This window comes from Phocoena phocoena, chromosome 10 (assembly GCF_963924675.1).
Source record: "Phocoena phocoena chromosome 10, mPhoPho1.1, whole genome shotgun sequence".
NCBI classification, from domain to species: Eukaryota; Metazoa; Chordata; class Mammalia; order Artiodactyla; family Phocoenidae; genus Phocoena; species Phocoena phocoena.
In genome coordinates this window covers 61,450,786-61,478,453 of record NC_089228.1, presented here as the reverse complement: position 1 = coordinate 61,478,453, position 27,668 = coordinate 61,450,786, and the positions used below count along the sequence as shown (strand labels likewise).

The window sequence follows — 27,668 nt, the reverse complement described above, 5'->3', positions numbered from 1 at the left end:
TGTTTCAATATAGGCAAAGCAACATAATTTAAAGTTTTTAAAATGTTTGTAGGCCAGATCAATGTTCTTCATCTATTCTCTTATTTTCTGTTAATGTTCAAACATAACAAACTCTCTTCTATGGGTATAATGAGATAATGGAACGAGAAAAGGGGAAATAAATATGCAAAAGGACCAATTATTTTAAAAAGAACAGGTAAGATCAAAATAGCATAAGCAGGGAGGTATAAAGAGAACATTTTAAAATGAAATAAGTTTTCTGAACTGAAAAATTATAGAGAGGAATATGACATGAATTCAAGTGTAGTGCTGTAAGAAAACTGTATATATAAAGCCAACCATCCTACATTAGTACCGGGCCTCATGCTGTTTTCAAGGTTCTTTAAGTTGTAACAGTATTTGATCATAATTTAGGACCTTACACTCAGTATATCTCTGGGACGTCTCAAATACCACCTTTGATTTGTACAACAGATTGACATGCATATCAGGAGACGGCAAGGAAACCAATTTTCTTGAAGTAATAACTGAATCCCTAATGGCATACGCTGTTGTCTCTTAAACTGCTACAGGTCAAGGGGCAAGGTTAAAACTGTTTTTGAGAAAAAGAGAAGCAGCTGATCATGACCCCCACAGATCATGTCACACATCTAGCACTTCAGCAATGACCTAGTTCCAGGTCACTGAATGAACGATTTTAAATTATATCACATAATTACCTAAATGAATAACAGAAGATACTAAAACATTCTTGAAAAACGTTTGAAAGTGCCAGACAATGAAATAACTTTTCAAGTTCTAGCAAGGTTTCGGATAGGGAAATTTAAAACCAAAGTATTTCACTGATACTGAAGTAATTTTCCTGCATCACTTTTAAAGTTGGCTTCCTTGTTCTCCTCAAATGTCACATATTTCAGTATTAAAAACTATTATGTAGCATGATAGATACTCTGTAGATATTTACAAAGCTAAATTAAGTGGTTACAGTTCCCTCTACATTCAGAATAATCAAGCAAGATAAAATAAAATGTCCCAGATAACGATACCTTGTGATTATCGATCAGATTCATCACTAGATCGATGTCTCCGTGGACAGGCTGGTCCTCAGCCAGCTGGGGCTCAACCCTGTACAGCCAGTCAATGAGGGCCTGCAGGGCGTCTGTGAATTGCCCAGAAAATAAGAGGGCTTCCTCCAATTTGTTTTGTCTAGGGGAAAAAATGGAAAAAATCAATCTGAGCAACAAAAAAGCTGCCCTCTATATCCAAACATCTAAAAAACATCCACGAAGGCTAAGCAGACCTCAAGAGGAAAAGCAGTGTATTTGGACTCACTGCTGTTTCTCTGCTTTCCTTAGAAAATAACAAACTTCTCTCCAATTTTCTTTTCATTGCTTAAATCCACGGCACCTGTTCCAGGAAAATTCCCTCATCACCACCTCACGGGCCCTTTAGTTTCTTCATAAAAATATGCCTTTTCAATTAAATTGTGTTTTAAAGTATCATGCAGTAAGTTTGACCTTTGGGGTGTACAGTTCTATGGATTTTAAAACATGTATATGTTCATGTAACAACACCACAGTCAAGACTCAGAACAGTCTATCAACCCCAGATCTCCCTCAGGCTGGCTCTTCCTGGTCACAGTCTGCCTCCACGGCAGACACCTGCCACTCATGGATCTGTTCATCACTGTGACTTTCTGTCTTTTCAAGAATGCCATATGAATTGTCGTGAAATCATTTATAGGACACTGTAAAAAGTATGTAACCTTCTGAGAGAAGATTTTATTGATTCTGAAAAACTAACACTAGGGCTTCCCTGGTGGCACAGTGGTTGAAAGTCCGCCTGCCGATGCAGGGGACATGGGTTCGTGTCCCGGTCCGGGAAGATCCCACATGCCGTGGAGCGGCTGGGCCCGTGAGCCATGGCCGCTGAGCCTGCGCGTCCGCAGCCTGTGCTCCGCAACAGGAGAGGCCACAACAGTGAGAGGCCCATGTACCGCAAAACAACAACAACAACAAAAAAGACTAACACTAAAAACTTATTATGAAGTTCCCTAGAATGGAATATGATATTCTATTGAATTTGGATACTGACAAAAGTAATGAGACTAAGGATCAATGAAAAATTTGGAAACATGTATAAGATATGTGAACTCTTCAACTACTATTTTAACTTTCTTAGCTACTTTAACATTTTGGGTCTTCATGGTTGAAGTGTAGTGAGGAGGAGGGAGACTGGGAAGGGGTGTGTGAGGTCAGGCTGGTAGGACCCTGCTCGCCACAGTGACAGGGCCTGTATCCTAATCCACACCCAAGAGTTCGTCCCTAAAGGGTATGAAGGGGGGTTGGGGGGGAAGGGGGGGTGACAAGATCCCACTTATACTTTAAGAAGACAGGCCTACTGGTGATGTGGAAACGGGACTGAGGAGGACCATGGCAGACCTGGGGACCAGTCCGAAGGCAGGCACTGTAGTTGCATGCGAGATGCGGGGAGGCTTGGAGAAGGATGTCATTTTTGAATGAACCGAGCACTTAAACGTAAATAATACTGAACAGCAAAGCCTCTCGGGGGAGGCACTGTGTGTGCGGGGCATCGAGGATGAGCAGACATTCTCCAGGCAAAGGAGGTATGTATTCAAGGTTCCAAACCCTGCCTACAGAGCGCCAGGACCGTGACAGCTGCCAGGGGTCCAGCAAGGTGAGTGAGCGGCTGTCAGGCGCATCTCACCTCTCCACCGACTTCCCACAGATGGTGTCCCACTTGTCTCTGAGCTCACTCAGCATGTCGTCCAGCTTCAGGTTGTCGTCAGCCAGGGAGGTCTTCTCCTTCAGAGAACGCCCAGTCCTGTTGGTGGTGTCGTAGACAGAATGCTTGGCTCCGAGGGATTTCTGAAACTCCTGTACATCCAACAAGAGAGCAGCATGCATTTCTACTTGGGATTGATACACAAATAGGTAAGAGACAGTGAAAAGGGCATTCCTCTTAAATAAATGGAGACATCAGCCATCATCAAGTCACATGGTGTAGTGAGTACTCAACAGGGAACACACCAGGGTAGAGAAGAACCTTTAAACTTTCAAATGGAAGGATTAACTTTTTCCAGAAGCCAAGCACCTACTATTATCAAGCACCTATTATTATTAAGAGCACCTAGTAGTATCAAAAAAAAAAAATTTCAAAGCAAAACAAATCCTGAATCTCTTGTAGACATAAACTACAAACAGTATAAATAGTTATGGTAAATTGGAATATGGAATTGCTACTAAGCTATGGAGAGACCCACGAGCCCAGAGAGGAAAATGTAGCTAATACTCTATGAGTAAGTATGGGTCCAGTCTGGACACAGAATGACCCAGTAATGTATAAATTTACTACAGTTGTTTTTTATTGTCAAAAAGATTTTCTGTCACACATTTTGGATTCTCACTGTAATGTTACATGTATTTTATCTGTGAGCCAGGATAAGGGGAAAAGAACCATAGCTTTGGTTCTGTGTTTGGACCCACTCATTCTAGGCATACGTGGGGAGGCCACGTCCCTCCTCACATCCACAACGCCCTACTCAAGTCTCCGAAGGTCTATAGATGACTTTCCACTACCAAACAGCTACATGGCTAATATGACACCTGTATTTTTCAGCTTTTACAGTGTTAGTGAACCCTTCATGTTTGTGTGTGTATATACGCATGTGGGGGAGGGATGAATTCTAATCTTTCTATATAACTCAATTATAAGCTTTCATAGAGCAGGGGTATTACCTCCGTAGGACCCTTAGCATCATCTTGCATTTTGTGGGTGTTTGTAAACATTTAATAGAAAGAGTAAGACAACTGCTATTGAATACATAATCTCAGCGATGAGAAGAAAAAAGGTCAACTTCATGGGCAGCTTAAAAGCTCATAAAATATCAAGGAAACACAAACATGGAGATTCTCAATCCTGGTAGCACATCAGAATCACCCCAGGCAGTAAAATGCTATGCAAATGTAATTTCCCAAAATAACCTCGAGGTTACAATTACCTAATAAATTGTATTGCCTTAAAAATGTTACACACTTGAAGTGTTTCACTAATACCACACTATATATATCTTTTATAATAGGAGGCAACTACATCTGGGAATTTTTTGGCAATAAATCCCATCACAATATGTCACTATTTCTGTAGTCTGTTTTCTGTAATTATTATGTTTTTCATGTTTTTCGAAACAGAACGCTAGCTTTAGAATCATGGTATTGACACAGATTTTCTTATACAAAACAAATGTTACAGCTGAATACAGGATAGAGTCAAACTTTTTAAAGACAAAAAGTATCCAAACGATAAACAGAAAAGACTTCTTTTAAGATAGGCTTAACGTACCCTGTTATCTCAGAGAAATGGTGACTGGCGACAGGCCTCACTAGGAAAAAGAAATCTAATAGGGTTCTTCACACATTCTTATTTCCAGGATTCTCTACTTTAAATATGCAGGATGCTTTCATCAGACTATGTAACACAACATCTATGCTCAAGTTCACATAAGGCATTCTATTTTGAGAAGGAGGGGACGGGAAAGGGTGCTGATCACCATCTCTGGGCTGCCAGTGCTAGATGGGGCAGCTCCCAGGCAGAGGGGCCATCAGGACAAGCCACTCGTAAAGCCCTCATCCAGCCAAAGAAAGGACCTCAGCATGTTCCCCCATCATCCTAGGATCCTGAGCCCTGCACCTGGTCAGGCCCACTGACGGAAGCAACCAGCCTGGATGAACACGAGGGCTAGAATGTTCTGATGATGATAAAACTTATATCATTCAATCTTTTCCAGCATTTTAAAAGCTATCATGTTTCAAGCAATGATTTATATGTAGATGCCTAAGATTGTAAAATGGTTTGCAGGGACGGTCTCCTTTTACCCACATCCTCACCCTGAGGGCCGATGATCACTTTACAAACAGAATAACAGAAAGACCCAAATTCAAGAGAGTTGGGGAGGATGGGGGGAGGGATGTTCTTTGAATGGCATGTGGTAGGAATATAAAAGGCAGAAAATATAAAACACAGTGTTTCCATATCTTCTTGTCTACACAAGGAAGCCAGTGACTATGTGTCTTTGAGGGGAGGGGTGGAATTTCACACACATACACAGTAATACCAATTTAGGAGGTGGCAACCAATTTTCCCCACTGCACTGTATGTAGGAATATATATGGCAAAATCTACGTTCCTTTTAGTACATAATTATGTCCTGCATGGCATTTGGTCTATGAAAGAAATTACAAGACAAGGCAGTTGTGATAAACCGAAGTGCCAATGTTCGGCCTCTAGAAGTCCTTTATGTGTTTTAGACTGCGGAAGACTTCCAGTTTTAATTCAGTGAGTTTTCTTTTAATAATTAACCCTGGAATCATAATGGAATGATCACTTGACCAATGTAAAGGGCAATTGGTTTTAAATTTAATATAGGTCCACGTTGGACAGCCTTTTTCTCCAGTGGTGAATAAATACACAATCAGGTAGGAATTTAAAAGTGACCCTGAGATATACAACAACACAATGTGCTTTTCTTAACTGCAGACCCACCTTATGCTGTGCCAGTTGTGCTTTGATTTTGTCTGGGTCGTTGGCAATTTCCAGTTCAGAATCCAAAGACTTCTCTGACTCTTCCAGCCACTCCATAAGCTTACTCCAAGCTTCATGGAACTGTAAAAGAAATTCACATCTTCGTCCAGAAAACTTTCAGGCATACTCACTAGATTTGAAATCTAGTACATTTCTAAACAGAAATCGATATTAATGAAAATTTTAACAATTATACATTCAAAATTCTCCCTGAAGAAGAACAAGAAAGAATATTTTCATCAGCAGATTACAAAATGTCTTGTTGACGCTCAGCTTTTGTGGTCATGCCCCGCGGTCACTTTGTTATAACTCATTCAAACATGTCAGCTTTAACAAAAATTGAAGTGAGCCTAGAAGCAGTTAGGGAGCATCAGGCAGAACGTCCCACCCTTTCTTTTGTTTAATAAATAATGTAAGCGTAGACTGGCATGCTTTATATTATCCCATAGGTCTTTTACATTGCTTTTCATTTTTTTTCATTTGGCTTTCTGTCTGCTGTTCTGATTGGAATCTAAAATACAACACAAATGAACTTATCTACAAAACAGAAACAGACTCACAGACATAGAGAACAGACTTGTGGTTGCCAAGGGGGAGGGAGCGTGGGGGAGGGATGGAGTGGGAGTCTGGGATTAACAGATGCGAACTAGTATATATAGGATGGATAAATAACAGGGTCTTACTATACAGCACAGGGACCTATATTCAATATCCTGGGATAAACCATAATGGAAAAAAACATGAAAAAGAATAGATAGATGTATAACTGAATCACTTTGCTGTACAGCAGAAATTAAACACAACATTGTAAATCAACTATACGTCAATGAAACTAAAAAAATAATAATGTAAGCTTCCACTGTTGTCTCTTGACAGATCTGGATTTACTTCTAAGGTGGTGTTTAATTCTTATGCTAAGAAACAGGTACAAAAAGGGAGAAGGGAAAGGATAAAGTCTGTAAATTCACTTTAACAAAAAGAGGGCATTACGTTCCTATTTAATGCAAAGACAATTCAACATCTTTCTTGCTGCTATACAAATCCTCACATCAATGCCTGAGCCTCACATACTGGTTTTATACTTAAGAGCACCCACAGTACTCGAGTTCTCACAAAATAGAATTCTCTTTCGCGTCTAAAACCTTCAACTATTCTGGTGCTATATATACTTGATTTCAGCTGTGGTCTCTTTTCTGCTTATCATAAAGAAATAGTAGGTACTATTTTTGGATACCAAACTAGAAAATTAGTTATAAATTATTTCTTCCAAGGAATTAAAGGGAACAGATACATGACAAAAACCTAAGTAATCAAAATAAAAACTGTTTTATATCAAAGAACATTAATAGTGAAATAACAAAAAGACATTTGATACTAAGCACAGTGAGAGCACAGAATCACAAAGCTGCAAGGGTCCACTGGAGACTGTCTTGTTAGAGACCTGCTCTCCCTACACGTCCCTCCCACAAATCTAATCAACTTAGACATGAAAACAGGGAGGCCAGAATAGGCACATAAATTGCCCAAGTCAGAGAACTACAGCCAAGATCTGAGCCAAAACCTGAGGTATTAGAACAAATAAATAAATAAACAGCTAGTGATGCCAGCTTGTCTTTTTTTTTGGTATGCAGGATCTTAGTTCCCCGACCAGGGATCAAACCCGTGCCCCCTGCAGTGGAAGCACAGAGTCCTGACCCCTGGACTGCCAGGGAAGTCCCTGTCAGCTTGTCTTTCTACAGACAGTACAGCCTATAACAACTGGATGGTAAGTACAATGGTACAAACGCACAGGTTCTGAGGCTGGTCCTGCTCTCAAAACTATTTAGAAGCCGTACAAATAGAAGAAATGCCATCCTTTTGCACCGAGAACAGTGGAGAATCCTTATGAATTCAATTCAACAGACTGAGAAAATAAAATTGACTCGACAGAGAAAGGAGGAAGAGGGTGGCCGACTGGCTACTGGTATCCATGAGACTTGAGTAAATCAGATGTTCATAACTCAAAATGCCTCCACTACAGACGACAGGGCTGCACACACGGCAAGAAAAACATCAGGCTTGGCATGAGGACTGTCTTAAAAAAACATCCGAGACCGATTCTATTCTAGAGACTCATTTATTACATGGGACATACCATACCTCCCCCTCAAAAAGAGACATGCGGCCTGTAATCCAATCACAGTGCAATGTGTCATTTCGCCAGCCTTTAAACATTTTATGCTGGACAGCTTTAAATGCTGAAACACTGGACTCCCAGGTCATCCTCTGCATCGCCCAGCCGAGCCTAGCTCCCCAAATGACCGCGCCCAACAGCAATGCTGGACAAATGCAATGGAATGGGGCAGAAAGAGTCATTATAAAATTCACCCTCAGTATTATTACACGAAGTTCCTAGTAAAAATCAAAGATATATGCCAAGCAAGGTGGGTGCATCTTCCTCTTCCCTGGAGTACAGAGATGCATAATTGCACTTCTCTGTGTTTAGTCTAGAACAGAATATGAGTAACAGATGAAGGAAGGAAGGAAGGAAAGTTCCATGTGAGATTCTCTAGATTAAAAAAGGCAGCCCCCCAAGATTCAAACAGTTAATTTAAAGGTGGGATGAAGCTGTATCCAAATATCAGAGAAGAAAGGAAGCCCTGCCAACAAGTGTACGGATTTGGAGAGGTGAAGAGAAACAACCAGCTCAGACCCAGAGTATGCCTTCAGAAAGCTGTCTGGGGGCTACACATGAGAAAGTCTGGTTTTGGAACTAAACACAAGTAGCAGTATAAAAAAGCAGAATGCCTCACTCTAAGTATGAGAGTGGAGGTTTAAAGGCCAAGGAAAACCAACCAACCCAACAACAAAACTGTGGAGCCCTTTTTTGGGCCCCAATGATAACGGTCCATCTGTGATATCAAGATATGATCAGTCTTTCCAAGGCTGGTCCCCAGGGCCTGGAGTTGCTGCCAGGTCAGAAAGTGACGTCATCGTCCAAACTGAGGCCATGGCCTTTTTAGGAAATAAACACCTTGGCTTCACGCCATGATTGTTACACAAAGCACAGCCTGCCATAAAAGCACTTTAATAACATAACGTGTATTTAATAACATAACATAGACCTGATTCATTGCCAAGTTCAGAGGATCTTTATAAAGGTTTACCTGCTTGGCCCTCTTCCTTGCATCGTCCAAAGATCTTCCTCTTTCTACTAAGCGCTGGACCACTTTCTCCCAGCGGCTCTGTACACTGATAAGCAGATTCTTAATGAGAACGACATCTTGTTTCTGACTGAAATACTTCAGGTGGGTTCCAGTTTTGTCCAGCTCTATGATCTGCTCCCGGTGAGAATTTACTTCATTGGCAAAGACCTTTCCCAAAAAAAGGGAGGTGGGTACAATCAGAAACAAAGGAAAAATGGATCTACCTTGAAAATACTTCCGGGATCATAAGTTGGTTTCAGAGGACAAAAGAAAGTGTTCAAACTACCAAATTTATGCTTTTGCCATTAAAACAGCCTGATGTCTAAAAAGGTCTGAGAAGGGAGTGCTGTCCATCCGGGATGCAGCTTACCTTGTGTTCATCAATTTGAAACAAGACGGTGTCCAAGATAAGGCTTGGCCTGGAAGCCACGTTTAGGGTCTGCTCCGCCTGGGTGAGCCAGTTGATGAAGTCCTGGAGGGAACTGTGGAATTCCATTGCCAAGGTGAGGGCCTCTTCCAGTTTAACCTGAAAAGACAGATTATTTAGTATTTCATGGTATTCAAGGTTTCCCGCCTCCCCCTCCGCCTTCCCCGCCCCAGCAAGTTTAACCACTCTCTGGCAGATTTCCTCCCCATCCATACTTTATTTATGCATAGTCTATATCCCCCAAACAGTTTTTGAATACTGGCTAACCAAGCCCCTTCAAGTTTAGTGAGAAGCATCTCACTGCAGCTAAAACAATTTTAATATACACTAAAACTGCGGTTTGGGGACAATTAACCACAGAATTACTAAATAGAATCTAGAAAAAGAAAATTTGACATGCATACAATTCATTTTGGAGGTCAAAATACTATGAAATATATATACATTATGCTCTGTCAGCAAGGGCATATAATCTAGTATTCCTAGCCTATCATTTTTATAGCATTAAATAGCAAGATTTTTAATTCTCCCTCATGGATTTTTGTTATGTAAGTGCTTATTATATGTACAATCATCTCACTTTCTTGGTCTCCCTCCCTCCCCACCCCCGCTGCACATACAGCCTGCCTTTTGCTTAATAAGTGTGATTAGAATTACTTAACCACCCAGAATTCCACTGGTTCACAGATTTAAACTATACCTAGTTAACACTTGACCTGTGATATACCTTTATCTATGTCTGAATAGATTTCTTCAACTGTGTTCTCCTGCGTTAAGACAGAATACTATTTTCAGCTGAGCCCATGAAATGTCCCAACGTATACAAAGAAAATTTAAACATGAATCATTAGATGTTCCACTGACAATTCTACTCGGAGATAAGGTAAGACCCATGAAATGAAACAATGAAAACATTCATTCTATGATATTCATCAAGGCACATACTTTCCTTTCATTGAGCTTGGTTTCCACCGATTCCCATTTTTCTTTCAAGTTATTTATGTCTTGGTCAATATTTGTCTCTGCAGATTTGGGGCATCTTGCAAGCATCTGCTGGCCTTTCTGCATCAGACTCTTATATGTTTCTTCTTTAACATCAAAGGCAGCACAGATTTCCTAAATGGAGATATCCCCCCCGCCCCGCAAGTCATATCATTTTTAAGAGAACAAAATCTCAGAGCTCTTTTTCCATGTCATCAATCCCAAGCCCCTAATTATATACTCAACACCGTCCAGCACACACAATAACCCTGACATATTCAAACTTTCCACTATACTGAAAGAACAACTAAACCTATAGCCACACTCTGCCTACCAAGAAGTCTTAGAAATGGTGCTATTGTTATCAATCCACCCCACACGTGAAGCAGTAATGTTAAATGTTATCAAGAAAGGTTTCAATGTACAGTAACCAATCAGCTCTGTGACCTTGGGCGAGTAACGTAACTTCCCTGAGCCTCGATTTCCTTCTCTGTAAAATGGGTTCTCTAAGTCTCTCCTCGGAACACAATACAACAACTGTAATATTGTTTTTTTGGTATAATGTAATTCTATGCTCAGAAGACACACAGCGGATAGAAGGTGAAGACCCAGTACAGTAAGACATTTAAGTTGATGACACAGACTTTGGAATCACAGTAGCCAAACTTGTGGTCCTATGAATATTCTTCTCAGTTATAACATTTTTAAAGCTTTCAACTAGAATGCAGTGTGTATCTTCTAGAGAGTATAAAAATACTGCTTAAACAAATTTAGAATTTAAGATAAATGAAACACCAGTTACACTCACGTCAAAAGTAAGACCAGTTCTATTCCATCGATTCAATTACAATGTGAGTCAAATCATAGCTCCCACTGAAAAATTACATACTAACACTTCCAACTTTTTAATTTTTAAAATTGAGATATAATCCATAAAAATCAGCATTTTAAAGTCTAGAATTCAGTGTTTTTAGTATATTCATAAGACTGTGCAACCATCACTACTAATTCTAGAATATTTTTATTGCCTCAAAACTTTGTAATTTCTTAAACCTTAAAAAAATCCCTCCCTCAACATATTTACAATATCACCCACTGAAAGCTTTTAATCAAAGCAAAGCTTCTAAATACAGCTAAATCTCAGGAAACAGTAATACTCCAAGTTTTCTAGTTTCCTTCATGTCTAACAGAACCAAATCAAAAGAACATGACTAAAACAGTATTACAAGTATCAGTAACTCTTTAGAATTTCTTAAATCATGGAATTCTATAATCTGGCAAATGATATCAGCAAACATCCTACCCAAACCAAATATGCTGATAAGTAATATTTTTCTAAAATAAAATATTCTAAAGATAAGCTCTTTGCTTTCCAACTTTTTACTTATATTCTTCTAAATTACCATTTAAAAATATTTATTAGAGAACCATCTCATGCATGTTTGTTCAAGAATTCATTAAACGTATACTTAATGGACTGTAATAGCTATGCAAGTACTTCTAGGAAAGTAAGGAGGTATCTGGAAGACAGCCAGATTTTATGGAAAAGACAAGTGCTCCCAAGTTATTTAGTCAATTACTTTTTCAGTGAACAAATGGGTCCCTTGTAGCACCAAGAAAACAACATATTAACAACAAGAAAACCACATACACAATGATTTTCTAAAAGAGGAATAGAGATTCTAGGAAATTCTCTATAGGATTAATAGGATTCATTTTAACTGCTCATGGCAATTGTGAAATGAATAAGATGTTACTTCTGTTGTATTTCTTCACTCCACCTACAAGATGGTCACTTCCTCTCCAAATCATCAAATTCAAAATTATTCCCAACAAGTGCAGTTTTATTAGTAAGATCTTACAACAACACTAGGCATGACTAAAGAGTACAGACTTTCACGTACAATGGCCCATTTCTTTTGCCAAATCCCTAAGTACTTCTACTTTTATTTCCTAAGAAGCATTCAACATTTGAAAAAGACTGTTTTCTCTTAGAACTTTTAGAGCTAAATTATGATGGGACACGAATAGGAAATGTCAATAGGTCAAATGTAGTCTAAATTTAATTTCTCAGCCCATACTTCTAGGAAAGAAAGCCAGAGTCTCAAGTTTCATTATTTTTCCTCCTTATCTTTAAGAGTTGACAGCGCTACACACTCTGGGCGGGAACAGCCCACAGGCATGATGTGATGCTCCCGGTCAGACAATTAAACAGAAGCCTCCTCTTATCCAAACCTGGTGGGTGTGAGGTTGAAGATACGGCCCCATCACCATTAAAAGGAGCAAATAGGTAACTTCGTTTTCACAGAACAAGAACATATTTTCCAGCCTTCCATGAAACTGGGTGGGAATCTCATGCTCACAGCAGTAATTGTTAAGTCCATTCTGATTCCTTTAGGGATTTTTCTTTCCACTCAAGGAGCCACAGTTTATAATTTACCCAATGTTATATTACTATCCATACAAGTTTATCATTTTATGGGGGAAGGTCTGCTTCTAAAAAATGCCTAGACTGCTAAAACCTCTTTTCATACACTGACACACTAAACTTTAAAATAAAGAATACGTTCTGACTTTAAAAATTTAATCAACAGTGTTTCTAGCACTTACATATAGAGATTTCTGCTGCAAAACTGGATATCCTTAAACCTTCTCCCACAGTTTGTTTATCATCAGGGCCTACACAAAGTAGTCAGTTTCTTAATCTGAGGCTAGAGCTGTAGGAAATAATATAGTTACCATGTGGGCATTAAGCTGTTCCCTGGCTGTTTCCGGTAAACCTCCCAGTGGCTTGGATGCTAACAGATGGCGCTCCGTGTCGGTCAGCCACTGTTGCAAATCCTCGATTTCGCCGTGGAACCCTTTAGCCTGGAGTGAGAGAGAGGTTCAAGTTTGGGCCCCAGATATGGTCACTTTGAAGCCAAAAATGAAGCTTAAACAATCCCAGCCTGCTAAGCCTCTCCATGCATTTTGAACAAGGGCAGGGGCCTCTGGACCACTTGCTTTTCTTCAGCAGGAGAACCAGCAATAAAACTATCATGCTAAGAACTGGAGAGCTGTGTTCTTCTCAGCTCTGTCCTTTATCCCACTTTTTTTTACTCTTCTCCTTGAAGTATAAAAACTAAACAGGGGTGTGAAAACCAATAAAAAAAATGCCATGTCATCTTGGTCTTGAAGGCACCAAAAAGTTTCAGGATTTATTCTCTCATTCACCTGGCGCAAGGCACCATCCAGCTGCTGCTTCCTTTGTTCTGTTTTTTCCAAAACATTTTGCCAGCGTTGATTCAAAACCTCTAGCTTGTTCTGAAGGTTGCTGACTTCTTCTCCGGCACTTGATTCGATTAGATCATTTCCTGCTTTCTTCACGGCTTCCACGGTGGACTGATGGGCTAATACATCATTTTGGAGCACCTGAAAATATTCAGATTAACACTTAATATGTTCGCAAGTTTGTAACATGCTAGCATCACTTCTAATGCAATTCTTTTATTTCCTGGTTATGAAACGTTCTGAAGCTACAACAGATACATAGAATTTTAGTACTAATGAACTTTTTAAAATGGTGAACTTCCTTTCCCTTAACTTTGCAGCTTTATTGGGTATCTCTTCAATCTACCAACATTCCCTGAAATGATTATGTTGAGAACATAGCTAGTTCTTCCCACTAGAAGAGTTTTGAAACTGATGACATTAAGTATATAGAGATTATAGTTAAAAGGCTCTAAAAATATTCATTTGACTCAAGCTCACTTTAACTGAACTTAATTTTCATGTCCTGAGTAAACAATTTCGAAGATATATATTGCTATATGTTCAAATATAAAATTAATACATTGCCATGTTTTACAATTAGCACTCTTAAAAAGGAAACATGAGAGATTACGACAAGCAACTATATGCCAATGAAATGGACAACCTGGAAGAAACGGACAAATTCTTAGAAATGCACAACTTTCCGAGACTGAACCAGGAAGAAATAGAAAATATGAACAGACCAATCACAAGCACTGAAATTGAAACTGTGATTAAAAATCTTCCAACAAACAAAAGCCCAAGACCAGATGGCTTCACAGGTGAATTCTATCAAACATTTAGAGAAGAGCTAACACCTATTCTTCTCAAACTCTTGCAAAATATAGCAGAGGGAGGAACACTCCCAAACTCATTCTACAAGGCCACCATAACCCTGATACCAAAACCAGACAAACATGTCACAAAGAAAGAAAACTACAGGCCAATATCACTGATGAACATAGATGCAAAAATCCTCAACAAAATACTAGCAAACAGAATCCAACAGCACATTAAAAGGATCATACACCATGATCAAGTGGGGTTTATCCCAGGAATGCAAGGATTCTTCAATATATGCAAATCAATCAACGTGATATACCACATTAAGAAATTGAAGGAGAAAAACCATATGATCATCCCAATAGATGCAGAGAAAGCTTTCAACAAAATTCAACACCCATTTATGATAAAAACCCTCCAGAAAGTAGGCATACAGGGAACTTACCTCAATATAATAAAGGCCATATGTGACAAACCCACAGCCAACATTGTCCTCAATGGTGAAAAACTGAAACCATTTCCACTAAGATCAGGAACAAGACAACGTTGCCCACTCTCACCACTATTACTCAACATAGCTTTGGAAGTTTTAGCCACAGCAATCAGAGAAAAAAAAGAAATAAAAGGAATCCAAATAGGAAAAGAAGAGGTAAGTCTGTCACTGTTTGCAGATGACATGATATTATACATAGAGAATCCTAAAGATGCTACCAGAAAATTACTAGAGCTAATCAATGAATTTGGTAAAGTAGCAGGATACAAAATTAATGCACAGAAATCTCTTGCATTCCTATACACTAATGATGATAAATCTGAAAGTGATATTAAGAAAACACTCCCATTTACCATTGCAACAAAAAGAATAAAATATCTAGGAATAAACCTACCTAAGGAGACAAAAGACCTGTATGCAGAAAATTATAAGACACTGATGAAAGAAATTAAAGATGATACAAATAGATGGAGAGATATACCATGTTCTTGGATTGGAAGAATCACATTGTGAAAATGACTATACTACCCAAAGCAATCTACAGATTCAATGCAATCCCTATCAATCTACCACTGGCATTTTTCACAGAACTAGAACAAAAAATTTCACAATTTGTATGGAAACACAAAAGTCCCCGAATAGCCAAAGCAATCTTAAGAAGGAAAAACGGAGCTGGAAGAATCAGTCTCCCTGACTTCAGACTATACTACAAAGCTACAGTAATCAAGACAGTATGGTACGGGCACAGAAACAGAAATATAGATCAATGGAACAGAATAGAAAGCCCAGAAATAAACCCCCGCACATATGGTCACCTTATCTTTGATAAAGGAGGCAAGAATATACAATGGAGAAAAGACAGCCTCTTCAATAAATGGTGCTGGGAAACCTGGACAGCCACATGTAGAAGAATGAAATTAGAACACTCCCTAACACCATACACAAAAGTAAACTCAAAATGGATTAAAGACCTAAATGTAAGGCCAGACACTATCAAACTCTTAGAGGAAAACACAGGCAGAACACTCTATGACATAAATCACAGCAAGATCCTTTCTGACCCACCTCCTAGAGAAATGGAAATAAAAACAAAAATAAACAAATGGGACCTAATGAAACTTAAAAGCTTTTGCACAGCAAAGGAAACCATAAACAAGACCAAAAGACAACCCTCCAAATGGGAGAAAATATTTTCAAATGAAGCAACTGACAAAGGATTAATCTCCAAAATATACAAGCAGCTCATGCAGCTCAATAACAAAAAAAACAAACAACCCAATCCAAAAACGGGCAGAAGACCTAAATAGACATTTCTCCAAAGAAGATATACAGACTGCCAACAAACACATGAAAGAATGCTCAACATCATTAATGATTAGAGAAATGCAAATCAAAACTACAATGAGATATCATCTCACACCGGTCAGAATGGCCATCATCAAAAAATCTACAAACAATTAATGGTGGAGAGGGTGTGGAGAAAAGGGAACCCTCTTGCACTGTTGGTGGGAATGTAAATTGACATAGCCACTATGGAGAACAGTATGGAGGTTCCTTAAAAAACTAAAAATAGAACTACCATATGACCCAGCAATCCCACTACTGGGCATATTCCCTGAAAAAACCATAATTCAAAAAGAGTCATGTACCACAATGTTCACTGTAGCTCTATTTATAATAGCCAGGACATGGAAGCTACCTAAGTGTCCATCGACAGATGAATGGATAAAGAAGATGTGGCACATATCTACAATGGAATATTACTCAGTCATAAAAAGAAACGAAATTGGGTTATTTGTAGTGAGGTGGATGGAACTAGAGTCTGTCATACAGAGTGAAGTAAGTCAGAAAGAGAAAAACAAATACCGTGTGCTAACACATATATATGGAAACTAAAAAAAAAAAAAAAAAAGTGGTCATGAAGAAACTAGGGGCAAGATGGGAATAAAGGCACAGACCTACTAGAGAATGGACTTGAGGATATGGGGAGGGGGAAGGGTAAGCTGGGACAAAGTGAGAGAGTGGCATGGACATATATACACTACCAAACGTAAAATAGATAGCTAGTGGGAAGCAGCCACATAGCACAGGGAGATCAGCTCCGTGCTTTGTGACCTCCTAGAGGGGTGGGAAAGGGAGGGTGGGAGGGAGATGCAAGAGGGAAGAGATATGGGGATATATGTATATGTATAACTGATTCACTTTGTTATAAAGCAGAAACTAACACACCATTGTAAAGCAATTATATTCCAATAAAGATGTAAAAAAAAAAAAAGGAAACAAATGATCACAGAATACCTTTTTTTTTTTTTTTGCGGTATGGGGGCCTCTCACTGTTTTGGCCTCTCCTGTTGCGGAGCACAGGCTCCAGACGCGCAGGCCCAGCGGCCACGGCTCACGGGCCCAGCCGCTCCGTGGCATGTGGGATCCTCCCAGACCTGGGCACGAACCCGTGTCCCCTGCATCGGCAGGCGGACTCTCAACCACTGCACCACCAGGGAAGCCCACAGAATACCCTTTTATCGTCTCTGGTTTTAAGGGTGCTACAGTTAACTGCTCAGGTGACAGGAACGAACCCCAGGAGGCCCTAACATTAAAGGGAAAGAGATTTCACCATTTACTGGGGAATACGTGAGTCCAGCATTCCACGATTTAGCTGTTCTCTTACTAGAAAATGCGATATGAAATGCCTATGACAGATCCCAGTAAATAATGCCTTCTTATTCTATTATCCAGTGGGAATATAAGAATAGATTAATAACACTTAAATGCACTAACATGGGGCAGGAGTGGTAAGTGCAAAAAACAACTGCAGGCTAAAAAAATCAATTTCTTATACTGAAAAGAATTACCTCAAAGAACAAATAAGCTTAGTAACAGTTTCCTTTCAAGAAGACTGCTGTGCTTTTGGAAACCAGAAGAAACCTTCCTCTATTGTTGGTAAAAGTCTGTGATAACCCTTCCCCCTACACTCAGACTCGGGTTGGCAACAGGAGAGACGAGGAGTGTCATCTGTTGTCCTGGGAGGGACAACCCACATCTGGGAAACCCAGACCAGAAGGATTTCAGCCAAGGGCACGAACCGTCCCTGATCACTGCTTCTCTGACTCCATCCACTTGTGTTCTGAGGCATCTGGTGAGGGAGGTTTTTCAAAAGCTATAAAATCAACTGAGTAAGGAGTGATCTTTATAAGAAGCAGGTACTTGGATATGTTAACGTAGGCACCACTTTCAAAAGGTAGGAGTTAAATATTTTCACAGTCAAAACATAAAAGATAATTCTATAAAATTCGTTCTTATAAATGGTCGGAGCCCTGCTACATAAGCCACGGCCTAGGAGCCAGAGAAGAAGGCGGGACAGGGATGGGAATCTTCCCTCCCTTCCTCCAGCAATTGTGCTGGCAATTCTGAGTCCTTGAACTTTGACCTTCAGAAATGGAATCAGAGCGGGGAGTGAAGGATTGGGAGTTTCGGGCCAGCAGATGCCAACTAGTAATATATGGAGGGTGGATAAACAACAAGGTCCTACTGTATACCACAGGGAACTATATTCAATATCCTGTGATAAAATATAATGGAAAAGAATATATATGTATAACTGAATCACTTTGCTGTACTGTGGAAATTAACACAACATTGTAAATCAACTATACTTCAATAAAATTTTTTTAAAAAGAAAGGAATGGAAGGAGAAAAGATCCCTGACTAAAGGAAACTAAAGGTCCCTAACTCATCTCTGCCAAAATAACTGGACCAGGGTGCCGCATGTTCCCACCGCTACCATCTTCTACAAAGTTCCTGTCACTGATGTATGTGACTTTTAGGACAATGGCTGAGTTTATGAAAATGTAAATGCTATAAACTCACCCTGTGAGAATAAACATTTTGGTTACATGCAGAGTCAGTGTGACTGGTCATTATTGCTCTTAGCAAAGGTATAATATAGATATTAAATGAGGACAGATATTAATGATGCAAAATAAGTCTTAATTGCTTAATCAGATATGGCTGGGCAATGATTATAAATACAGACAGAAAGAGGTAAAAAAGGAAAAATATTTAAATTAGGGAACAATTACTGTGGGGAAACACATGAAGGAAGAAGAACTAAAGCAAGAATAATCAAAAATATCATGATCTTAAAGTGCTATAAACCTCTTATTTTAAAATGCTGTTAATATGTAAAATAATCAAATGTTTCTATATGATAATCAAGGAAAACTTATTTAAGATTAGGATTAAGGACCTAACTTTAAGTAAGACACCACTATAATGTGTATGTTAAAAGTTCTATGAAAGCCTGCTGAATGTCAGGATAAACTCTACTGGGCATAAATTCTATTCATTAAGCCTCGGTGACTTAAGACGGGGAATTTTCTGTTAATAATCATCAACCAAGTGCCACAAAGATGACAACATATGAAACTATTTTGCATATATCTCAAGATAAAAATTTTCCACTTATAAGCTTTCAATCAAGTACATGACATGTAAAAACTCTTCTAAACATAATAAATAGTTTAAAAAACTACCTCGGAAAGAAAAGGACTAAGACACAAAAAGCCAGTGAAAAGTAAGAGAAAGAAACAGAAGGACAAACCCCAACATGATGAGAGATGTACAGACAGACAGAAATATATGACAAGCCAAAACGCAGCAAGGGAGAGACGTGTGGAGGGAAGGGTGACCAGAGGAAACACACACAGAGCCTGCAGGGTAACTGTGACTTGCCAGGCTGCCCCCAACAGCTTTTAAAACTATGTTACCTTCATCCAAGCACAGGTATAATCAGAAATTTAAACCTCCAGTGTTGATCATGCAGTCCTCCTAACGTTTAGCCAAAAATTCCCCATTCTTGCTATTTTTGACAATAACTGCCTTGACCAATGAGAAAAACATTTTGATTATCACTTTCCCGTCACAGAGCACAGGCTCCAGACGCGCAGGCTCAGTGGCCATGGCTCACGGGCCCAGCCGCTCCACGGCATGTGGCATCTTCCCGGACCAGGGCACGAACCCGTGTCCCCTGCATTGGCAGGCGGACTCTCAACCACTGCGCCACCAGGGAAGCCTGATTATCACCTTTTAAGAAGTGCATTTTAAGTAGTTCAACCTTATGTTGCCAATGTCAAATAGGAACATGGGTTAAAACCATAAATGCCTAAAAAATCAGCAGACCAGAAACATCTGGTGACACTATAAATGCAGAGAGAAGAAAGAGAGGATGCAGTAACAGCTACGTACATGATGCTTGGCGAGTTCAATTTCAATGGCCTTGGGGTCTCCTCCGACAGGCTTCTGTTCGCTGAGCAAGCCCTCAGTGTGCGTGAGCCATGCCAGCAACTCGTCCAGTGCGTGCTGGAACTGCCCCAGTGCTAACAGAGCGCCCTCCAGCTTGTGCTGCAGACAGAGAGGAAGACAATCGATCCACGAGTCTGATAGGATGGATGACCCACATTTATAAAACAAGAGTGAACTGTTCAATTGCCTCATGCTGCATAAGTGTTTAAGCAAATCCAATGAAGCCCAATCATCATATCCTCATATATTTTAAGTTTGAAACTTTGTGGTTAAAAAAACAGCATGTGAGAAGCAGGAAAAGTTCCAAGGAAATAAAAGAATTTAGGGGCTTCTGAAGTTTATGTCCAGGATCCCCTAATTTTACTCTTTAACAGTTATTTTACATTATTATATGAACCTGAAATTGGTATTTACCTGTCTATTGATGATCCTCTCATCCAGACTGTCCCATATCAATTTCAGCTCCATCAGTGGGTCCTGAACAGTGTGTTTATCACTTTCTTCTGTTACTTTCTTTAGCAGGAGCTCTGCCTGATGGTTCAGTCTCTCCATTTCTATCTGTTGTTGATACGCCTCTGACTTAAATTGCTATTTTTTAAAAAAGGAGGCATACAAGGAAAATTTGTTATACATCAGTAACTTTATCTTTTTATTTTTTTGGAATTTTATTTTATTTATATTTTTACACAGCAGGTTCTCTTCAGTAACTTTAAACAAAAATTCTACAGGTTAGATGTTTGTTCTAATTCACACTTTTTACTGGGGTGGGGTGACGAGGAATAAAATCTAACACAGGGTTTACTGATGAAAAAACTGTAGATAAAAAATGATGAAAAGAAATCTTTTCTCACACCTGAAACTAGCACAACATTGTAGATCAACTATGCTCCAGTATAAAATAAAAATTAGATTAAAAAAAAGAAATCTTTTCATTCAACGTTTTCTGATGGAACGATTTTTTATTTATAATTTTGCTACTTCACTTCTGTTCTCTACAATAAAGAACTAACAAATTTCAAGGATGAACTTCTTCCAGGGTCTAATTATACATATTCAATAAATGAGTTCTGAAATTATAGGAAAGAAGAAAACAAACTATATATTGACATATATGAAACCCAGAAAAAAAAATCTCTAAGAAACTCACATTATTTCCTGCTCAAAACACACACACATCTTGCAGTCACTGAACACTCTGTGTTTTCTGTAGCTATGCTGTGTCTATTTATTCATTTATATTATTTTTCTTTGTGGCCATGCTATGCGGCTTGCGGGAATCTTAGTTCCCTGACCAGGGATCGAACCCGGGCCCCGGCAGTGAAAGTGCTGAGTCCTAACCAATGGACAGCCAGGGAATTCCCTGCTATGCTGTGTTTATTAGTATTTATTTATCCTTTGCACTGACTCAGAATAACATTACTCTCACTTGGTGCTTAATGACATGTAGGTAATAATCCTGGCTTTGCCAACCAATACAGGTTAGCCAGTGGTTACATGTAATATGAAACTGTCTTTTCATAAAGTATTGATTTTAATCTCTAATAGTAAATAATTAAATAATAAACAATTAATGGCTAAGCAGTATCAATTTTTTTCAAGCAAGTTAAAATAATAATTAAAAATAATAACAAAAGCATAGTGAACACTTGCTATAGTCAAGTTGTTCTCAATAAACTTATAAAGAAAATCATTTTATCCCCAATTAAGGTAAGGACACAGAAGTGAGAGCAGTTAGACAAATTTTCTGAGGCCATTTGGCTAGTAAGTGGATGAAGGGAGATGCAACTTCAGACACCAGATTTAAGGGCAAGCACCTCATCCAGTGTGCTGTATGAAAACTGCTGAGATATATGTAAAACCCAAAATAAACCCTCCTCCACACCTGTAATTGTACATAAAGGATATCATGTGTTTACTACATGAGCAGACAGAGTAAAACAAAAAAATCACCATCTAATGATGGTAACAGTAAAATTCTCAAGAAGAAACAATTTTTTTCTAAATGAAATATTCTATATCACACTTAGAAATAAAAATGCTACTCTTTTAAAGCCAGATAATAATTTTATGTAAAAATCTAGTAGAGTTCATTGAAAGGGCTGTGATGTCTCTGTAGATAGAGACTTTAAAATTAGGGAGGAAATAGCTGCTCCCACTTTGATAAATGAGCATCAGCACAGAGGAATTCAGAGGAAACGGTTCAGCCATTTTCACAGCTGGAGATCAAGAACCACAAAGGAAAAAAATTACAGAGGAAAGCAGATGGGAAACAACAAGCATTTACAAAACAAACATTTTGGGAAACACTATGATCCCATCCAATCCCATCTACCCACGGGATCCTTCTTTAGCCTGTTGGACTAATTGAATTACTCTGAACACAACAAAGAAAACAGAAATGTTGCTGTATATGTATCAGTGACAATAACACACTACAGAATAATAAAGTTCTAAAAATCCTTACAGTATAGTATACATATGTAATATGTCACATACACACACACACACACACACACACACACACACACACACGACCCCATACCTCATCCTACACCCAGTATGAGGATATATGAAAGGCTATAAATCAAATCTTACGAGTGCTTGACTCTGGTTAGTGTCAGAGTTAGTTAACAAAACATTTTGTTTTGCTAATTTGCATTTTCTGATTTTTCTATAATGAACAGGAATTGATTTAGTAAGAAAAACTACTAGTATTTTGTATCCTTTATTTAACGAGCACTTATACATAACCTATTATGTGCAGGCACTATATTAAACCAGTTCCATAATCAAAATGTAACACTTCAATTATATAAAATAAATTTGCATAAAGCATCCCACGAATCAAGAACTTAAAAGTGCAACGTTTGATGAATTTCTCAGCTCCAACCCATACCTTCAGCTCCTCAATCTGCTGCTTGACAGTTTCAAGATCTGTTCCAATTGGAGACAATGAAGCCAATTTGCCACCTGCAATATCTACCCAGTCGAATATTGCCTGAAAAACACGTTAGGTCATGTTATTATAACAGTATATTTGAAATTACTACAACACCTCAAGTGCAACAGAAAAGTATAATCATAAATCTATAAAGATATTAAGCAATGAGCCTGTTTTACAAATAAGGTAAAAGTGGCAATATACTGGAACAGTTATCCCAAATATGAAACAGATGAAACCTCCAATTTTGCATCCAAATTTGTAGAAGAAATTCTATCTTGAATAGAATCTTAGAATATTGAGAACTTTCAAGAAAAGTCTATTTAAAAAAAAAAAGTTTTATAAATTCACCACACAAAATAAAATTCTCTGTACTCTGTCTGCCTAAAAGGCAGATTGTATAAATTTATTGAGAACCCATCTGTTCATTCAAATAATCAAGAAGTTTACTGTTTGGCACGTGAAACAATTTGTCTCAAGTAAACTCTTCTGTATTACTGAGATTAGCATTAAAATCTTGCACATATAATGATTAAGACCATTATTCTGAACTGCGACAAAACTTCAAAATCTCCTATCTTCTTGTTCGTTTTAGGCAACACAAACAATCTTTTTTAAAAAGGCTCCACTCACATTTTTTTTTTCAGGTCCTGAATATACAAAATTATTCTGCCATTTAATGAAGTTGCCAGGCCATACAGTACTGAGAAAAAAACCCTGGGAAATATCTGGTAGTTTAAACTGATCATGATAAACCCTAAGAACGTGGGCAGCAACTTGGGAAATAAAATGCATTTCACTTTACAATCAAACCTTGAAACCTCTGGAGTGTCTGCAGCTTTGGACACTTACCTACAGCTCTTTTAATCCTTCACTGCCTTTCATCCCCACACATGTGATGCTACTGACCTAGGAACAGCAGGACCTGTGATGGGCCTTGTTTTTCTAGCAACGGTGATGAGACAAGCCTTCGTGTCCAGCTGTGACCCTGACCTCCTGGGGCTAACGGGTGCAGTGGTGGCAGAGCCATCTCCAGCCCCAGGAGAGGATACAACCTCTGTGACCCGCCAAACGAATGTGAAAATCACGATCTGGCCTCACAGATGGACGCAGAGCTTGACTGGTTACTGGCCACTGCTATCCAACCAATAAATTATCACTTTGGTTAAAAAAAAAAAGGAGTGGGGGGGTTATAATAAGGTGTCACTTGTAGTGAATTTTTTATATATTTGCAAAGTTCAAAACACTTCTCTGCTGGCATAAAGCTGGGCTTGTGATATTTATTTTTATAAATATAGAAATGAAGTGGCCTAATAAAAGGGAAAAGATGTTCTCATCTGAGCTTTAAAAATAATATTCTCTTGGTGTTATGGAAATACTTAGAGAGGCCTTTTCCATATGGTTGGATGAAGGATTCAACTGCTGCCACTCTGTTAGGAAATGGAATAAAGTTAAGGAAAGTAGGGAGAGAAATATCCCTGAGTTGGCCTCAACTGACAGGAGAATTTTTAATATTAAAAAAATAAACTTAAAAACGAGTTAATGAACTGAATGAGAACCCTTGAGGGATGTGAAAAACAACCATTAAAAGGAATTACATACATGGGAAAGAAGAAAACACTTTTTGCAAGACAGATTATGACCTAATAAAATAGAAATCTATTTTAGTTCACCGGGAACACTGGCTTCAAATCAAATTTCTTTACATCTGACTTGTGCTACACTTAGTGATATTTTTAGATAGTGTTTACTCCTTTCATCTTATTCTGCTCAACTCTACAGCAGAACTCAGACTCAGCTCCATTTCACTGTCTGGTGTTGAGCCATTTATGAAAAATACTGTGACTTTCACTTTAAAAAGTTAAAATATTTCTTTTCAAAGTAAATTTCACTGAATGTGTGTATAAGAATGTGTTTAGGGGTGTATATGAATCTGTACATATCTCCAGTGTCAGAAATCTCTTCAAAAAGGCAAAGCATGAATTGAAGCAGGTTAGTTAACTGCATCACACTTGCAGCTCCGGGGACATACTGATGCGTGAATTTGTAAGCATCACTTATCACCTGATCCCTCCCTCCAGGAGACCCGGTAAGCCTTACCTGCAGTCCATCCTGGTACTGAACAGCAGCCTGCATTGCCTCCTCAAGTCTGTCCACCCGGTCTTTCCAAGCTTTATTTAGAGAATCCCAGGCTGAATTTAACTACAATGTAAATATTAGAACTCTTTCAGTATCATATGCTAAGTTTCCGACTACTTCTATCAAATATGCTTTAGTTAGAAAAATCCTTTTAAAAAACCATTCTGATAAGAGTAGAAAATATGCAGGTTGTACCTCGTCTATACTCTTTTTAACAATGGGCTTGTCGGGTTCCCCGCAAGCGGCAATGAGTTCAGAACCCAGGTTAATAACTATATCCAGCTCTTCCTGCAATCCGTCTATCTCCTCCCTTATGACCTAGAATAAGAAATGACAGCCTTACTTTTAAGCCAAACCACAATGAAACTAAAAAGATGCACACAGACATTGATGGTAGTTATTTCTAGGAGGCAGGATTGTAATCAATTTTTATTTTCTTCATTCTGTTTTCTAAGTTTTGGCACTAAATTTTTTCAACAAGGGAACACAAGAGCCATTTTAAAGGAAAAACAGTGTCCTTTGAGGAACAAATGTCAAATGCTTATTATAAAGACAGTATTTAGGAAATAATTCCACGTAACATATACCAGAATAAGTCTTTCAAAAAAAAAATCGACAATACTGAAAAGCATGGAAAGCCATTTTGGTTTTGTTTTTTAAACCAACTAGTTTGGCAATACACATTTAAAATAGACGTAAGTATCATATGAGTTCAGAGACTTCACACAAATTAATGTAATTTGCTTAGTAGATTTAGGATAATCTAACTCTAGATTTTCATTTTTACCCCAGGACATGTAAAGTACCAAACAAACAAACAAACAAAAACTACGACAGAAATGCAGTATTCTACCTTGCTTTCATTTTCTTGGTTAAGTACACTTATTCATTCAAGATGCATTTATTTACCAAGGATGAACATGCCCCAAACCAGGCATCGGAGATACAGAGAAAATTAGACATGACTATTCCACTCAAGGGGCTCTGAGTCCACTGGGAAAGACAGAGGTACAGTCAACGATAAGTCATGCTCTGCGTTAAGTCCTTTGCGTGATGAGAATGTTATACGGATGGACTTACTCAGCTGAGTATACAAGAGGGTGGAGGCTGGCAACCCAACTGAACCTTGAAGCTTGAGTGGGATCTGCCAAGGAGAGTGGCAGGAAAGATATTCTAGGCTAAGGAAATAAAATGTGCAAAGATTCAGATGCTAGAAAGAGCACGGCAGCTTCAGAGAAAGCCATAAGAGAAGGAGCTTGGAAAAGGAGCAGTAGAAAAAAAATGACTTTGGAAACACAGGCCTGGGCTAGGCTGGGATGGAAAAGGCTGATACTGTGTTTCAGGTAGTTTGGACTTTAGGCAGTAGGCAGTGGACGCCTTGAGGGCTTTTAACCAGCAGGAGAGCAAGAGGAGATCTAGAGGGACAATGGGCAAAAAGGTTAGAGGCTGGCGGGAAAAGAGACTCCACAGGCAGGGGTACCGCTCAGATTACTTTCTTAGGCAAGAAAGAGAGATGACGAGGCCCCGAAGTGAGGCAGAAACAATGGGGATGGAGAGAAACTTTCTAAATAAACATTCTCCATGGGAAACCTGTGGGTGGACTCTGTCCCCTACTACATCTCTGTGCATTCCACTTTCAGAACCAAATATAAATTCTAATAGCGTAATTCCAAATATTTATACCAAAGGAATCCAACATTCATGCTACCACAACTTACTTTTTAAACTTTTTTTTTTTTTTTTTCTGGTACGCGGGCCTGTCCCTGTTGTGGTCTCTCCCGTTGCGGAGCACAGGCTCCGGACGCGCAGGCTCAGCGGCCATGGCTCACGGGCCCAGCCGCTCCGCGGCATGTGGGATCTTCCCGGACCGGGGCACGAACCCGTGTCCCCTGCATCGGCAGGCGGACTCTCAACCACTGCGCCACCAGGGAAGCCCTATTTTTTAAACTCTAAATGAGATTCTCTGCTTACCTCTGCTGCTTCCTGCTGTTGTTTTACTACTGAGGGATCGATCCCAGGATCCTCCAGATCCCGGATGAAGTCTTGAGTATCTTTAGTGGTGACCACCAGTGACATGTGATCACACCAGAACTTCTCTGCTAATTCCATCACATCCAGTAGCTTGGCTTCCCTTTCTTCCACCAGTGTGTGTATGTTCTCCCAAATGAAAACCATTTGGTCTAGCTTATCCTGAACAGCTACAGAGCAGAACAATATCAAAAAGACACACCCTTTAAGCAATAAAGCACAACGTTCTCATTCACCCAGGAACAATCATTCAATTTTCCAAGGATCTAAACCTGGACCAAATTTGGGTTGAACCTAGTCTACTGGGTATCACTGGGCCCAATGGTACAAATTTCCAGGCAAATACAGGACCTGAGGGTTTCCTGCTCCTCCGGAACCAAGGTTTCCTGACAAAAGACAATGCTCAGAGGCATGTGAACTCAGGGGAGACCTGAGTTCACCAAAGCTGGCCTTAGTATATTCTTTACGCTCTCCAAATCAAGAATAGAGATATCTGCT

The 27,668-nt window shown here is 39.1% G+C and overlaps 1 protein-coding gene across 9 annotated transcripts in view; it reads right to left on the bottom strand.

The window, feature by feature from the left end:
* Nucleotides 1–27,668, bottom strand: part of DST (dystonin) — a 496,581-nt gene that overhangs the window by 25,138 nt on the left and 443,775 nt on the right. For all 9 annotated transcript variants that reach the window (XM_065886378.1, XM_065886379.1, XM_065886381.1 and 6 more), the window contains 14 exons: nt 27,114–27,340; nt 25,338–25,460; nt 25,104–25,205; nt 22,959–23,060; nt 20,477–20,650; nt 20,006–20,161; nt 13,408–13,605; nt 12,934–13,062; nt 10,159–10,329; nt 9,157–9,312; nt 8,748–8,954; nt 5,563–5,682; nt 2,728–2,897; nt 1,047–1,206 (listed from right to left, as the gene is read on the bottom strand). In XM_065886378.1, the coding sequence (XP_065742450.1) occupies nt 1,047–1,206; nt 2,728–2,897; nt 5,563–5,682; nt 8,748–8,954; nt 9,157–9,312; nt 10,159–10,329; nt 12,934–13,062; nt 13,408–13,605; nt 20,006–20,161; nt 20,477–20,650; nt 22,959–23,060; nt 25,104–25,205; nt 25,338–25,460; nt 27,114–27,340 (2,195 nt within the window). The remainder of the gene's footprint in view (nt 1–1,046; nt 1,207–2,727; nt 2,898–5,562; nt 5,683–8,747; nt 8,955–9,156; nt 9,313–10,158; nt 10,330–12,933; nt 13,063–13,407; nt 13,606–20,005; nt 20,162–20,476; nt 20,651–22,958; nt 23,061–25,103; nt 25,206–25,337; nt 25,461–27,113; nt 27,341–27,668) is intronic.